Source organism: Lampetra fluviatilis, chromosome 24, assembly GCF_964198595.1.
Source record: "Lampetra fluviatilis chromosome 24, kcLamFluv1.1, whole genome shotgun sequence".
Classification (NCBI taxonomy): domain Eukaryota; kingdom Metazoa; phylum Chordata; class Hyperoartia; order Petromyzontiformes; family Petromyzontidae; genus Lampetra; species Lampetra fluviatilis.
In genome coordinates this window covers 7,668,400-7,684,589 of record NC_136298.1, presented here as the reverse complement: position 1 = coordinate 7,684,589, position 16,190 = coordinate 7,668,400, and the positions used below count along the sequence as shown (strand labels likewise).

Below are 16,190 nucleotides of genomic sequence, written 5' to 3'. Positions count from 1 at the left end.
GAAAAAGTGGGTGGCCAACACCACGCCCGGCCGCCTTTGTCTCCCTAGTGACGATGTTTAGAGATCGCACCAGGTACACATTTGCGGCCGAGTGACACGTACACATACACAAAGACAAAGATCCCCCGTGTAGACTCAACAGACTGTTGGGGCAAGTGCTGTTAGAGAGCATCGCAAATGATTGCCGGCACAACGCACGAGGGGGCGGGCGGCGAGCACCACGCCCGGCCGCTTTTGTCTCCCCAGTGGCGATGCTTACACACCGCACCAGGTACGGGAAGTCATCGACTTACAAACGGGGGTCTGTTCCGAGGTTCCGTTTGTTAGTAGGTCGCAATAAAATAACGTACTGTATTTTAATGCACATACGATGAATGTTGTAATGTGTGTTACAGTTCAACAAAATACGGAAGCATTGTTAAACTCACGAATAAGAAGAAATATTGTACATTTGCATAGAACACTCTAAATAGTTCCGCGGTTCGGTTCGCAAGTGCGAGTTCGGGCGTTCGTAAGTCGGGGACTGCCTGAAATAATTTCAGGCTCAGTCCACCTAGGGGAGGACCAGCACCCGTTCATGCAATCATCAGCGGTGTTGGTAGCCGTGAGTGGGAATCGAACTCGGGTCATCGGTTTACAACCAACGCTCTGCAACTCGGCACGCACGCACCCCACCGGGGAGACAGAGCGACACAATGAGTTTGTGTGCAACTGGCGCTGAGTGGTTTGTCGCCTTGAAAGTGGCAGGTGGAGGCGGCGTGGGGGAGACCTTCACACACCAGGGAGGATCGATCGTGACTAGTGACGACCATGATGACAAATGATGATGTTTAAACGCCCATTCATTGGCTGAAAACATCTGCAATATGTATGTATGAATTTCGATTTAAAGCTTTCGTGACTGCAGGGATTCATCTTCTTGGTTATTTCGGTAAAGTCACGTAAAATGGAAATAATAAAATAATCAAAATAAAACATAATAAAATAATTCTCACGACGTTTCGGCCACAGGTGAAGAACAGGTCTGTCGGGAAGACAGCGTCTGAATGAAACACCCCAGGCTTGGAGCGTATATTTAAGCTGGGTTGGAGGGGGAAGAGCGCCTTGACAAAAGAATGTGCATATCAAGAGGAATTTAGCATATCTATGGGAAATGCGTTGTGGCCGAAACGTCGTGAGAAAAATGTTATTATGTTTTATTTTTATTATTTTATTATTTACATTCTATGTGACTTTACCGACAGAACCAAGAATATGTATGTATGTTCAACTTATTTGGCGCCGTACACAGCCAAACATGCTAATCAGAGCAAAGTGAGTTATCAATCTAGATTTAAAAGTGCACAGCTCCAGTAAGCGTCCTAACATCAGAAGGAAGTGTTCCAGACGGCCGCAGAATCTCGTCTGAAAGCCCCGATGCGATGCGGCGACCGTGTTTGTTTGAAAACAGATAAAGAGAGGACTGCAGAGCTTGAGAAATTGTTGGCAGCTCCATCCTCACGAACTGGCCAGCTGTCTGGCTGCCTTGCAGCTCGTGTCCTTGGTTCATCAACAACTGCGAGCTGCAATCGGCACGAACGACGACCGCGACACCGATGACAACGACATAAAACCCCGACGTCACGCTACGTTGTCGCTTGCATCCGTGTCTGTCTTGAGGATGCGCGGCGTGCAAGGTACCTTTGCCTGCAGGATCTTATCCCACTGCGGGGTGAGGTAGTAGGAGATGCCCTGGATGGCTCCGTCCAGCGTGACGCCGCGGATGAAGAGGATGAAGAGAACGACGTACGGGAATGTGGCGGTGAAGTAGACCACCTGCGATGCGTAGGGGGGGGGGTGGAAGGTTGGGGGCGGGGCACGGGGGGGGGGGGGAGGGATTGAGGGGGGGCGGCAAGCAGGACGTGAGCACGCGTGGAGGCGGACGAGCTGCAGGTAACGCACGTGGAGGTGGTGTCACACTTACGGGTGGAGGAAACACACCTAGAGATTGGGCACATTCAGGTAAAACACTCCGATATAGAGTCACATGTATAGGTGGAGGAGATACAGGTAGCACACCTGTACATACACACACAAGGAGGACCAGACACAGATAACACACCGATATCTGGTCGCACACCTGTAGAATGAACAGGTAGTGCACATGAAAGTCGAACAGCCACATGTAAAACACCCTGAGGTCGAGCAGCGCCTAGACGGGGAAATCCCAGTGTCGCACTCGGGAAAAGAAACAGTTACACACCTATAAAGGTACACGTCATATGTAACGCACCTGGCAACAGGCATCACCACAAAGATCCCCCCGTATAGCCTTAACAGACTGTAGGAACAAGTGCTGTTAGCGAGCACCTATGAAGGCCGGAACGGTACACGAGGGGGTGGGTGGCCAGCACCACGCCCGACCGCCTTTGTCTCCCCAGTGGCGATGTTTACACACCGCACCAGGTACTCATTTCAGGCTGAGTCGACCTAAGGGAGGCCCAGGACCGGTTCAGATAATCGTCACTGGTGTTGGCCGTGAGCAGGAATCGAACCCGGGTCGCCAGGTTCGTAGCGCAGCGCGCTAACCGCTACACCACCGCTCCCCACAACAACAACCGCCATTCGCCACTAAGTGACGGTGACGTCACCACGACGCTTGTGCCAGGCCATGTGCACCTTGAGGCCATGTGAAGTGTCGAACGCCCGCTGGCAGGAGGTCACACACACACACACACCTGGAAATCAACGTCATAGGTAATCCACCTGGAGATGCAACAGATACAGGTCACACACATGAATTCATTCGCAAAAACAAAGAGAAAAAGAATGTGATAGCCGACTTTTCGGGCAATGGCTACTCCTTCACAGCGCAGAGATAGGGTGTAGTGGCCGCTCCACATGCAGAAGGGAAAACGCAATGTCGCCAATTATATTCGTTTTATTTGTTAAGGCCACGGCGTTCTTGGCGAACGCGTTGAGGGTTTTGCGTGTTGTTATTTGTGCACCACTGCCAAAGCGACAACGGCAGTAGGCAGCGGCGGCATCGGCATCACCGAATAAATCATTCATCCAGCCACTTATCCAGCCGCTGCCACCCACAGCTGTTCTGATCGAGCTGGCATGAGAAGCACCGCAGCCCACTGGCACCTCGGTATGTGCGTGGCAGTCGCCCATCCAAAGCACTGTTCGGCAAGCTCAGTCCCTGCTTCGTGTCCACGCGATCGGACGCACTCCGGCCGATTTGATCAGAGCCTACGGCCACGGATATGAGCACGGTTGGCTACGTACGGTGAGAAAGAAGTTCAACGTGCAGACGGGAACGTGGGTTGTGCTTTGCTTAGTCTCGTGCCAAAAACAATCGCGTTTGATTTTCAAGTTTAGCCGTTTTTGTGTTTGGTGTAAACTATAATTCATCATCGCGTGACCTTGCTTTAAAGTGTCCGTAGGCGTATTATACACTTTTTAAAATATCATTCTTAAACTTTAGTTAGTTAAAATATTAATGCTTGTAAAAATAAATCGGCTAATGGATCCAACGTTCGATTTTGCAGTGTTCGCTCGAGGCACTGAGTAATAATAGGAGCACAAGCAACTTCTACGAATCATATTTAAACATATTGTATGACTAGGGACTTCGAGACTGGTGCTGAGCAGGCGGGAGGTGGAGAAAGGTGAGAGACTTTGACTTTTAAACAACTTTTATTGCCGCCAGCAGCAACAGCACTGGAGGCGATTTCGATTCGAAATACACAAGGTCACCAGCAACACAAATGAAAGTTAGAGAGAGCGGGCGAAATTTCGATTTAAAGCTTTCGTGACTGCAGGGATTCATCTTCTTGGTTCTATCGGTAAAGTCACGTAGAAGGGAAATAATAAAAATGTATCATAATAATTTTATTTAAAAAAACATTATAAAATTATTATGTTTTATTTTTATTTTATTTTATTATTTCCCTTCTACGTGACTTTACCGCAAGAACCAAGAAGAAGAGCGGGCGAAGTTAAAGGGAGAGTCAGAGAGAGGGAGTCAAAGGGAGACAGGGAGGTGGAGAGAGAGAGAGAGGCGGGGGTTTACATAAAGCAAAGTTAAAAAATGTAAATAAAAAAAATAACGAAATTATGAACGAAGCAAAGTGCCGAATACACCGAGCATCTTCTTGTTTCCACTGATCGTAAAAAAAAAGAGAGAGAGGCGGGGGGGACACAGGGAGGCAGCGATATGGAGAGAGAAAGCGAGCGAGACAGGTAGAAGCCAAGTCGAGACAGAGAGAGAAAGAAAGAGAGAGTGCGTAAGAAAGTTGAGCGAGAGTGTCAGATGTGAACAGCGCGTGGTGTTGGGTGATATTGGGTGATGCTAGCGGTGGATGGCGTTGGGAGGCGGCGACCAGTTTTTTTTGGGGGGGAGGGTGGAGGGGGGCGATAGCGGTGGGGGGTGGAGGAAGGAGCGAGCCACCCCCAAGGCCTCCGACTTGGGGCCGTGGGAACCCTCGGGATGCGAGGGAGGGGTCGGCACGGCGATGAAAAGGGACCAGAAATTTGTGGCCATTGTTCCCGGCGTGCGCGCCGCTAAAACCAAGTCAGCCCCACCCCCCCCCCCCAATGGCCCTCGCCCCCCGGCCCCCCACCTCAGTCCCATTCCACCCGTCTCGGCTCGATCGATCAATCTTCTTCCTCTTCTCCGCAAAAGACGAAAACGCCGTCACTGCAACCGCTGTGTGGCCGGGACCACCCCAGATGCACGCGGGAGCTCTCACGGAATAAACACAAAGCCGAGGTCCCCTCCTCCTCCTCATCCTCCTCATCTCCCTCCTCGTCCTTCCCCTCCTCCTCTTCTCCTCCACCACTCTCCCCATTCCTCCCCGTGGCTCTTCCCATCCCCCCCCCCCCCCCGGCCCCTCACTCCCCCCCCCCATCCCTCCCCTCCGGTACCCAGAATCTGTTAGCCGAGCTTAGAGGCCGTCATGGCAACGCGATGTTAGTGAGCCTCTAGTAAGGGCGGCGCGACGCAGTCCACGCGAGAGGCACCACGGTGGATAGGAGATGTTAACTACCTCGCCTGGTATACAGGAGGTCGTGGGTTCGATCCTGACCTTGATGCCTGCTGCTGTATATTTGGAGTTTGCGTGTGTCTCTCTCTCATCATCACGGTGGCTAGGAGATGTCAACTACCTCGCCTGGTATACAGGAGGTCGTGGGTTCGATCCTGACCTTGATGCCTGCTGCTGTATATTTGGAGATTGCGTGTGTCTCTCTCTCATCATCACGGTGGCTAGGAGATGTCAACTACCTCGCCTGGTATACAGGAGGTCGTGGGTTCGATCCTGACCTTGATGCCTGCTGCTGTATATTTGGAGTTTGCGTGTGTCTCTCTCTATCATTATCACGGTGGCTAGGAGATGTTAACTACCTCGCCTGGTATACAGGAGGTCGTGGGTTCGATCCTGACCTTGATGCCTGCTGCTGTATATTTGGAGTTTGCGTGTGTCTCTCTCTCTCTCTGCCCTTGGTCACGTTTAATTTTCTCGGGGTCCCTCCGGATATTCCCTCCACATTTAGAAAATCAACGTGCGTTCTGAGTATTTGGCTGCTGTAAACATTTCCGCGTGATAAGCCACTTGGTTGAACTATCGATTGTGGCCAGGTCGCTTCCGAAAAAGAGCCCACATAGCTCAGTGGGCCTCACCTGGTAAAAAGAAAATAGTTTAGTTCATAGTTTAGTTTGAGACTGGGTGGCGCACACCATACGCACGCCAGACCACCTTTGTCTCCCCCGTGCTGATGTTGACTTTTGCGTTGACCGAGTGGCGAGCGATCGATTGCACTTTGACCGACTGCGAATGCAAGCTCTAGCTGGAATTGAACCTGGTGGACAGTTGGGATGGGTCTGGGATGTGACCAAGAGTCAACTTAGTGAGTGGCCCCAGTGTGGAGGTTCCATGGTGTAATGGTTAGCACTCAGGACTCTGAATCCTGCGATCCGAGTTCAAATCTCGGTGGGACCTTGGAGTAATATTTTGTAAGTGTTTTGCATGGATATTTTTTTTTATTGCAATTCATTATATTGAGTGAAATAAAAGCAATCGTTTGTGCATACATCTGAGGTCTCTAAAATTAGTTATCGATCAAAATGAGCTGCTTCTGTGCGAATGTGCACGTGCCGTTACGTATCGTGCTGGTGGTGATAACAGGTTGCACTTGCAGAGGTGGTCAGGAGATGGCAGTACTGTACATAAAATGTATTCCTGAATCCATCTGTGCGGAGTTTGAGTGTTGTCTGCCTCGCATGCATGCTGGGTTTTCTCCGGGGTCTCCCTTTTTCCCTCCCTCACGAAGCCAAACCCTCATTAATGCAATTTTCCAAACATCCCAATGGAGCAGCAGCACCCTCCTGAAAACGAATCTTGAGACTCGGTGAGACTTTCCTGGATAAATAAATTGCATTGTTGCTGTTCATAATCAACGTTTTTTTGGGTTTAGATCGCGTTATTTTTACTGATTGGCCGTGTCGGGTGGTGGAGGGTTACGACACATTTATAAATAACGCGATCTAAACCCAAAAACGTTGATTATGAATAATATTGGTTGCGAAAGCCTACGTGTTAAATTGTTGCTGTTGTTATATATACATAGATATATATATTTTTTACATTATTCGCCAACACATATGTTAACATGTTGGTACCACGTGAGCTTTTCATAGATAAAGAAAGGGCCTCGAAGTATGATTACAAGATTCCTAAAACTCAGAAATTACTTTGGAGAGTGGCGGATGGGGAAGGGGGGCGGGGGGCTGTTGTGGTGGGGGGGGGGGGGTTATGGATTGTGGGGGGGCAGCAGAGAACGGTGAATCATTGCATGCCTCACTATGTATGTACATTGAACTTCTTTCACACCGTACATAGCCAACCGTCCGAATCGGAGGTGCGGGGGAAATGACCAAGCGGAGCGGAGGAGGAAGCGGAGGGTGGCGGCAGTAGGCAGTGGGGTTCAAAGGTCACCTTGCCGGAAGATTTGATTCCCTTGATGAGGCAGAGGAAGACGACGACCCAGGACAGGGCGAGACATCCTAGCAGCGGCAGGCGAACCTCACCAAACTCTCCGATGCTGTCCGACAGACGGAGGACATAGTACCTGGCAAGGATGGGGGGGTGGGGGGGGGGCACACAGGACAAGAGGTGGAGAGTGAGGGTTATGGTCAGGGCTGGGTTTAGGGTGCAGATGGATATTCTTAGATTTTTTTCAGTCAAGTCACGTAGATGAAAAATTTAAATGAATAAAAGTAAAATAAAAAATAAAATAAAAATCACGACGTTTCGGAGGCAACACAAGCTTCCGTCTTCAGGTGGACCCGTCACAGCACGATAGCTGTATCAAGTAAGAGAAATTCCAAGAAAACATATTCTTAGGTTTTTTTCGGTAAAGTCACGTAGGTAAAACATCAAAATTAATGAAAATAAAATAAAATAAAAATCACGCAGAAGACCCTTGCAGTCACGAAAGCTTCAAATCTAGAATCCAAGAAACCAGTTCTTGTATATATACTGGTTGAGAGTGCTGTGACGATTCCACCTGAAGACGGAAGCTTGTGTTGCCTCCGAAACGTCGTGATTTTTATTTTATTTTACTTTTATTAATTTTATTTTTTTATCTACGTGACTTTACCGAAAAAAACCTAAGAATATAAATCCTTGCAGTCACGAAAGGTTAAAATCTAGAATTCAGATGGATAGTTGGGCAGATAGGCAGGAGTGGCTACGAGCTGGATGAATGGAGAGACTGATGGACAGACGTACCCTCAGACAGACTGACAAGATAGAGCAGATAATCGAGAAAAAGAATAGTGGCAGACTAAATGGATGAGTAGATTGAGAGACAGGAACATATCGAGACAGATAATACAGAGACGTAGATCGGGGTGTAATGTACGAACAATGGCGAGTGATATCTAAACCAGCCATAAGTCCCCGCTTATAGTAAGGGTCAGGGTGAGGGTTACGGCTAAGGGTCGTGAGTCACTGCGATCTCTTACAGAACTGACTTGGGGTGGGCGGGGCGGTGCTACTTTGTGAAGATTGAGGTTATTGTCAGCACTGGTGTTAGAGCTATAGTTCGGGTTAAAATTAGTGCTCGGAGCTAAAAGCTCTGGTGCTGGAGGCTAACTGCCAGAGGCTAGGATTAGAGTTAAGATTCGGGTCCTGAGCAGGGTGTTCCAGACGTTCCTGGCGGCCGGGGACAGTAAACCAGGCGGAGTTTCCTTATTCATTACGGGCAAAAGCCAGTCCAGGTGTGGGGCACTCTGTGTCCGTCTGTATTTTGAACTTCGTTCACAGTGTCACGTAGCCAACCGTGCTCATCGTGCGAGGCCCCGACGCAAATCGCCTCTCTTGCCCTCCTGCCTGGTCCTGAGGGCGACCCTGGTTCTCGCAGTGCGAGGCTCTAGCTCTATCAGCCGGAGGCTCTAGCAGCGAGCAGCGAGCATTAGCCTCCAGCAGCTCAAGCGAGGCTCTAGCAGATAGAGGCTCACTCGAGCATCGAGCTGCAGTCTGCCGAACTATCCATCTCAGTTCTAGATTTGAAGCTTTCGTGACTGCAAGGATCCATACTCTTAGTTTTTTCGGTAAAGTCACGTAGGTAAAAAATGAAATTAAAAATAATAAAATTAAAATAATAATAAATCACGACGTTTCGGAGGCAACACAAGTCTCCGTCATCAGGTGTGATACAGCAAATCTGGCTGTGATGGTCCCACCTGATACAGCAAATCTGGCTGTGATGGTCCCACCTGATGACGGAGACTTGTGTTGCCTCCGAAACGTCGTGATTTTTTTTCATTTTATTTTTATTAATTTTAATTTCATTTTTTTACCTACATGACTTTACCGAAAAAACTAAGAGTATGTATCCATCTCAGCGCAGCGGGGGGCTCGGAGCTCAACGAATGCCGCAACTCACTTCCAGTACTCGGAGCTGGGGCTGGCGCGCACCGCCCCGTGCACCAGCTCGGACGCGTTTGCGAGGATCGCGTTGGCGGGGCCCATCTCGACCTCCGGGACGCGGCTCGTGTTGGCCGTGCCTGTGGGACGCAGCGGGGCGACGGGCAGAGGGTGACAAATACTCTTTGAGATTGGGGGGGGGGCGGTGGGGAAAAAAGTACAGATTTTTTTCGCGGGGGTTGTAGGGGAGGAGGGGGCTGAAACACGTTGTTGTTGTCATAAATGAAAGGGTGCGTAATTAGTTTTGTTTATAGGAAGTGAATCTCCAAAAAAAGCTGAGAGTGTGAGGTTACTGCACGGGCAGAGCACAGGGACGCGGGTTCGCCAATCGCGGCCGACGACCCTGCGGCAGTCCGGCCGCGGTGACCTTGACCTCGCTCTCTCTCTCGTCGATGGACTTTGTCGGAGTAGCTTCCACTGTGCGGGGGTCACCAAATGCACTCCATGAAATCTGAATTCCAGGTATGATGCAACGCGTCTGAAGTACTGACCCCCTGAATTACGGAAACCCCCTTCATCACCAAACCCCTAAATGACAGATGCTCTCAATATCGGCACCCCCCCAACCCAATCCCTCCCCCCCCCACCGGCCCCCCACATCTACAGCTGAATCTCTCCATCAACTGGAATCCGATCTAATTCCGGTTGATGCTTTCTGGCGGGGTGGGGCGGGGGCGAGGGGGGAGGGGGCGGCAAAGGGGGCGGGGGGAGCGGGGGGGCGGGGCGGGGGGGCGGGGCGGGGTGGGGGCGAGGGGGGGGCTGGGGGAGCGGGGAGGCAGCGAGGGGGGCAAGGTGGGGGCGAGGGGGGGCGACGAGGGGGGCAAGTTGCGGCCAGGGGGGGGCGGCGAGGGTGGCTGGGGGAACGGGGGCGGCGGCGAGGAGGGCAGGGTGGGGGCGAGGGGGGGGCGGCGAGGGGGGGGGCGGGGGTAACGGGGGGGGCGGCGAGGGGGGCAAGGTGGGGGGCGAGGGGGGGGGGCGGCGAGGGGGGTGGGGGGGGGGGCCGCGCCCGGCCACTCGCCGTTGAGGAGTGCCACGGGGTCGTAGACGCTGGTGCACTTCTCCGTGTTCCACGGGTTCCCGCAGAACGTCCAGGGCAGCGACTGCGTGAGCGACGCGAAGAAGTAGTAGAAGGAGATGCAGATGACCACGTTGTAGTAGATGCCGATGTAGCTGGAGACGACCATCATGCCGTACCCGACGCCTGCCGCCGGGAAGAGAACGGAGGGAAGGGTGGAGGCGACACGCGGAAAACCACCACTACTATTATTATTATTGTTGTTGTTATGATTGTTCTTACCTACCAGGTAAGGCCCACTGAGCTGGACAGCTCTTTTTTCAGAAGCGACCTGGCCACCAACGGGAGCTCACTGAAGTGGCTCATCGCGTGCACATTCGTAGCGGCAAAATACTCCTAAACGTGTGACATGGATTCTAAATGTGCAGGGGGAAAAACCGGAGGACCTGGAAAAAAAGTGGGGGGAGCGGTAGGGGTGGGGGGAGCGGTCGTGGTGGGGGGTGGGGGGGAGCGGTAGTGGTGGGGGGAGCGGTCGTGGTGGGGGGAGCGGTAGTGGTGGGGGGTAGATTAGGCCGAGAGCGGTTGGCGGCACAAGCAACAGCGGTGTTGTCCATCACCACCACCATCACCACTACCACCATCACCACCATGACCACCACCACCATCACCACTACCACCATCACCACCATCACCACCATCACCACCATCACCACCACCACCATAACCACCATCACCACTACCACCATCACCACCACCACCATCATCACCACCATCACCACCACCATCACCACTACCACCATCACCACCATCACCACCATCACCACCATCACCACCATCACCACCATCACCACCACCACCATCACCACCATCACCACCACCATCAGGAGCGAGTGTTCACTGGCACTGCGCTGGCAGTGGTCGGGGTGTGCGGACGACATTTCTCGCGCGACCTCCTGTTTCGAGGATGGCCCCGATGGCTCCTGATGAACGAGCCGTGCTCTTCCCTCTCTCTCTCTCTCTCGTCCCAGTGCTTCCCTCTCTTTCGGCCGCTCTTGTTCCTCGGTGGTTTCGAGCAACAGCCGCGACTTCACGTTCGGGGTGGCCCATGAGCGGGATGATTGCGTCAGGGGTAGCGCGTGACTTAGCGTGCGGGCGAGGGGGTACGTGGCGCCTCGCAACCCCCCCCCCCCCCGGGGTGGCTGAAGCTACGAGTTGGGGGCCCCCTTGACAACCACCACTAGGTACGTTTTCAACAACAACAACAACAAACAGCGTGAAAGAACAAAAGCTAAAGCGCCCCTACAGCGTTAAATGTTCGAGACCGTGAGTGTAACGATGATGTGGTTAGGCGAGAGGAGCTGCGATATATAATAATAGTCTGGGTGCGACCGTGCGAGATCAATCGAATATTCGGTGCCCCACGTGAACGATTGCCGCACCGCCTGAGCCGAGAACGTCGTCACGACGCCACTGGATGCGTCGCTGCCAGAGGTCACAAACGGGTTTTGATTCCTTACCCGTACCCGGCCGCACCAGGGTCGCAATTGGGTACCCGTTCCCTATCCGTACCCGTACCCTACCCGAAATGAGTGACAAACGGTTACTCACCAGTGACTCACGGCCTACCCGTACCCGTACCCAGCCACACCAGGGTCGCAAACGGGTACCCGTACCCGGCCAGGTACGGGTAGCCGGGTATCGGGTAGGGTACGGGTATCTGGTACCCGGTTGCGACCTCTGGTCACTGCTGTGATGATGCCCTCCCCTCCGCTCCCCTCCCTCTTTCGTAGTCGTGAGTCGGGGACGCCGAATGGTCGTTGTCCGTGCCACGGTCCCTTGTGGGTGGCCACCACAGCCTAACACACATCTTCACCCGGACGATGCTCTGCTCCCCACGGTGTAAAGTGCTTGGCGAAGTGCAGTCCCCAACTCATACCTCTCTATTCTTTGACTGAAACAAAGCCCCGTATACACCATTGGGATCCCATTTGCCAGAAGAAAAAATATGATAATTGTTTTTTTACCCTTTTATCTGGCAACAAAACTGACACCTTTTCTTACAAGGAGTCATGTTTGCATAGACCACAATACCTGCAGTCATAATGCAAAAAAAAACATACGTGTCGCTGCGTGAACATACAGAGAGGTGAATGTTTGTTCATGCAGACAGGTGACTGCATGTTGGGTACAGCTGTCAACAGGTCAGTGCATGCGGGTTTGGGGAGTGGTAGTGCAACGGTTAGCGCGCTGCGCTACCCCTAGGTCGACTCAGCATGAAACAAGTACTCGGTGCTGTGTGTGAACAAGGCCACGCGGGTGACAATATTACTGGCCACCCACCCCCTCGTGTGCCGTGCCGGCCTTCATAGGTGCTCGCTAATGATACTTGCTCCCTGCATCCTGTTAAGGCTATACGGGGAATCTTTGTCAAGGTGATTGTACAGATGATTGTATGCGTTTGCAGGTAAATGCACACAGTTTTGAACAAGAGGACATCCGTGCAGGTGAGTGCACGCCCTGCACACAGGTTTGCACACGTGAGTGTGTGTGTGGCACAGGTGCGTGCGACGTGCGAGCGCGTGCCTTTGAAGAGCGGGTTGACCTTCCAGACGCCCAGGCAGCCGAGGCTGGCGAACTGGCCGAAGGAGAGCTCCAGGAAGAAGAGAGGGATCCCGCAGAACACGAGCATGATGAAGTACGGGAACATGAACGCTCCTGCAGCGCGCACCGTCGGTCCCGGGGAGAGGGTGGGGGCGACAGGGAGGGGAGGGGGCGGCAGGAGGAGAGGACATCGCTCAGTCACTTCCCGTGCAGCTCACATGTCTGGGATTACATCGAGAGGCAAGAAGCGACACTCGCCGGCAAGGGACGACGTGGGACCGCGGGTGTCCAGGTTAGGCCCCGTGTAGAGCACCCCCCTCCCCCATCTCTCTCTCTCTCTAGCGAGCTCGCGAGCTCTTCCCCCTTGCGCTGTGCGCGGTCATCCGACTCAGCTGCTGAAGGCGTCGCCACGCGATGGTGCGTGGCGACGGCATGGAGAGTTGAAATAGCCCGACACGCGGCCCGACCCGAGAAGCCACGCACGCTTGGATGACGGCGGGCGGGATGAGTCGTCGGACAGGGGTGATGGCCGCTGGTCAACATCGTTTTACGGTTTGGCAACCCAAGGAGACTTGTGGAGGGCTTAATCCAGCAGCGGATGGATCACGGCTCATGCGGGTCTGTCCTCCGTCACTTAAAAAAAATGCTTCATCTAGCAGTGGACAAACGATGGCTCGTGATGGCAGGCCATGGCAACAGTCAGCCAGCCCTCCATGCCACCACCTGGCCATTAGCCTTGACTCTGACCCTGACCCAAACCCATCCATGTGGATCGCGCATCGCTCACTGAGCCAGGCGTGGTGCTGCACGCCTCTGTGACCTATGTACCAGAGGTCGCAATCGGGTACCCGATACCCGTACCCGACCCGATACCCGGCTACCCGTACTCGGCCGAGTATCAGGTACGGGTACCCGTACCCGGCCGGGTACGGGTACCCGTTTGCAACCCTGGTGCGGCCGGGTACGGGTACGGGTAAGGAATCAAAACCCGTTTGCGACCTCTGCTATGTACTGGACTGGATGTGTGTTGAACGTCTTTCGCACCGTACGTAGCCAACCATGCTAATCGGAGGTGGGGGTGGGGGGAGTAATCGGAGGTGCGGGGAGAAACACTTTGGAGGTGAGGGTTGGTGGATCATGCAGAGATTCGTGAAAACGCCCCGAGCTGATGTAGCCGAGAGGTGGCAGTACAGCAAGTAGGTTCATTAACCTGCTTTGTATGTTGGAAAGCTGCTATCCCCTCGCACGCGCAGTGGGTTTCCTTCCACAAGAAGCTAAATGCGAATTATTTAAAATTAACATTGGCCAATCTTCATCACCACTTTTTATGAACTTTTTTATTTTACCGGGAAAGGTCACCCTGAGCTATGTAGCTCTTTTTTAGAAGCGACCTGGCCACAAATGGTAGCTTAACGAAGTGGCTTATCACGTGGAAATGTATCGCAGCCAAATACCCTAAACGCGTGATGTTGATTCTAACAGTGGAGAGAAAAACTGGAGGACCCGGAGAAAAATCCACGCGACAACGAGGAGAGAGATCACGCAAACTCTAGATATACAGCAGCAGGCGTCAGGGTCGGGATCGAACCAATGCACCTCCTGCATACCAGGCGATGTAGTTAACATCTCCTAGCCACCGTGGCACCCTCCTGAACGCGAGTTCTGATATTCAGTGACACTTTGCTGGATAAATAAATCCCATTGTTGGTGTTGTTGTTGTTGTTGCTGCTGCTGCTGCTGTATATGACATTGACCATGTTGGTGCCGGAAAAAAAATAAGAAGCTTTATTATATATTTATTTAATTGATTGACATTGTGACTTATGCTGTAATTAAATGAAATTGCTGATTCGGTGCGTTGATGCATTATGAATGGAGATAAGGCCGTGCTGGCTATAATATTTGAAACAGGATATTAAATATTCATAGAGGACCGTATTACTGGGTTTTATTGCCATATTTTAACTGAATTTTTAAAAGTCAAATCAAACTGGCTTCCCACTCCGCTCCATCCTCCTCCAGCGAGCGTCGGGATAGGCTCATGACCATGGCGGAGGCGAGTAAAATCCATACGAGTCCCCACAAATTGGTATTCACTTCAAAGGGATTCTGGGCCGAGTCAATTTCTGAGTGGGGTTCAAACCCGCAACTTCTCTAACGCGAGTTGATTTGTTCTAACCGCTGTACCACCTCGCCACATATACAACAACATCACCACAATGACTATTTTTGTCATCGTTATTATTTACAGTATCGCTCTAGCTTCATCAGCCTTGATCTACCCACTGCTGGATGAAGGCCTACAGCCGAGCCGCTGCCGGCCCTCACTGTCCTGTGATGTCGCAAATCATCAAGATCACTTGATGGGCAACCTAGTTAGACTTGTTAGGCTAGTTATACTAGTTAGACTTGTTAGACTGGTTATACTAGTTAGACTGGTTAGACTAGTTAGACTGGTTATACTAGTTAGACTAGTTAGACTAGTTAGACTAGTTAGACTAGTTAGACTGGTTAGACTAGTTAGACTAGTTAGACTAGTTAGCCTGGTGAGACTAGTTATACTAGTTAGACTGGTTAGACTGGTTAGACTGGATTTGAAGCTTTCGTGACTGCAAGTATTCATATTCTTGATATAAGAAGGGGGGGCTGTCCTGGCCCCCCCCCCCTCAACCAGTATATATACGGGGTAGTAACCTCTTGGAATCTCTCATTTACTTGATACAGCAAGCGTGCTGTGACGGTTCCACCTGAAGACGGAAGCTTGTGTTGCCTCCGAAACGTCGTGATTTTAGTTTTATTTTACTTTTATTAATTTTAATTTTTTACCTACGTGACTTTACCGAAAAAACCCTAAGAATATGGTTAGACTGGTTAGACTAGTTAGACTGGTTAGACTAGTTAGACTAGTTAGACTGTTAGACTAGTTAGACTAGTTATACTAGTTAGACTGGTTAGACTAGTTAGACTGGTTAGACTGGTTGGACTAGTTAGACTGGTTAGCCTGGTTAGACTAGTTATACATGTTATACTGGTTAGACTAGTTAGACTGGTTAGACTGGTTGGACTAGTTAGACTGGTTAGACTGGTTAGACTAGTTATACTTGTTATACTGGTTAGACTAGTTAGACTGGTTATACTGGTTAGACTAGTTAGACAGTTTAGACTGGTTAGACTAGTTAGACTGGTTAGACTAGTTATACTAGTTAGACTGGTTATAACTAGTTATACTAGTTATACTAGTTACACTGGTTAGACTAGTTATACTAATTAGACAGGTTAGACTTGTTAGACTAGTTAGACTGGTTAGACTGGTTAGAACTGGTTAGTGAGCCAATCTAACAAATCAGTGAGCTTGAAATCGCGCTTGTGCACAGCAGCTAGATTCTAGCTCCTACGCGCAAGCCGATTTCATCGCTCCATCTCCGTAGCGGACGTTCCCGCTGCATCCTGTGCAAGCCCGTTCACTTTGACATACGCCGTTTGTGCAAATAGATATGTTACTTTTAATTATGAAGTATATCACTGCTGTTTGCATGGGCGTTCGAGTGTCACGATGCATCGATTAATCATTTTGATCATTGATACAACCCATTGCCATT

The 16,190-nt window shown here is 51.3% G+C and overlaps 1 protein-coding gene and 1 non-coding gene across 3 annotated transcripts in view; one reads left to right on the top strand and one right to left on the bottom strand.

Moving 5' to 3' along the window:
• Window positions 1-16,190, bottom strand: part of SLC6A9 (solute carrier family 6 member 9) — a 108,904-nt gene that overhangs the window by 18,501 nt on the left and 74,213 nt on the right. For both annotated transcript variants that reach the window (XM_078867605.1, XM_078867607.1), the window contains exons 4-8: window positions 12,574-12,705; window positions 9,994-10,176; window positions 8,935-9,055; window positions 6,981-7,113; window positions 1,681-1,815 (exon numbers count right to left, since the gene is read on the bottom strand). In XM_078867605.1, the coding sequence (XP_078723731.1) occupies window positions 1,681-1,815; window positions 6,981-7,113; window positions 8,935-9,055; window positions 9,994-10,176; window positions 12,574-12,705 (704 nt within the window). The remainder of the gene's footprint in view (window positions 1-1,680; window positions 1,816-6,980; window positions 7,114-8,934; window positions 9,056-9,993; window positions 10,177-12,573; window positions 12,706-16,190) is intronic.
• TRNAQ-CUG (transfer RNA glutamine (anticodon CUG)) lies at window positions 5,913-5,984 on the top strand. The gene has a single exon. It is a non-coding gene; the product is annotated as a tRNA-Gln (tRNA).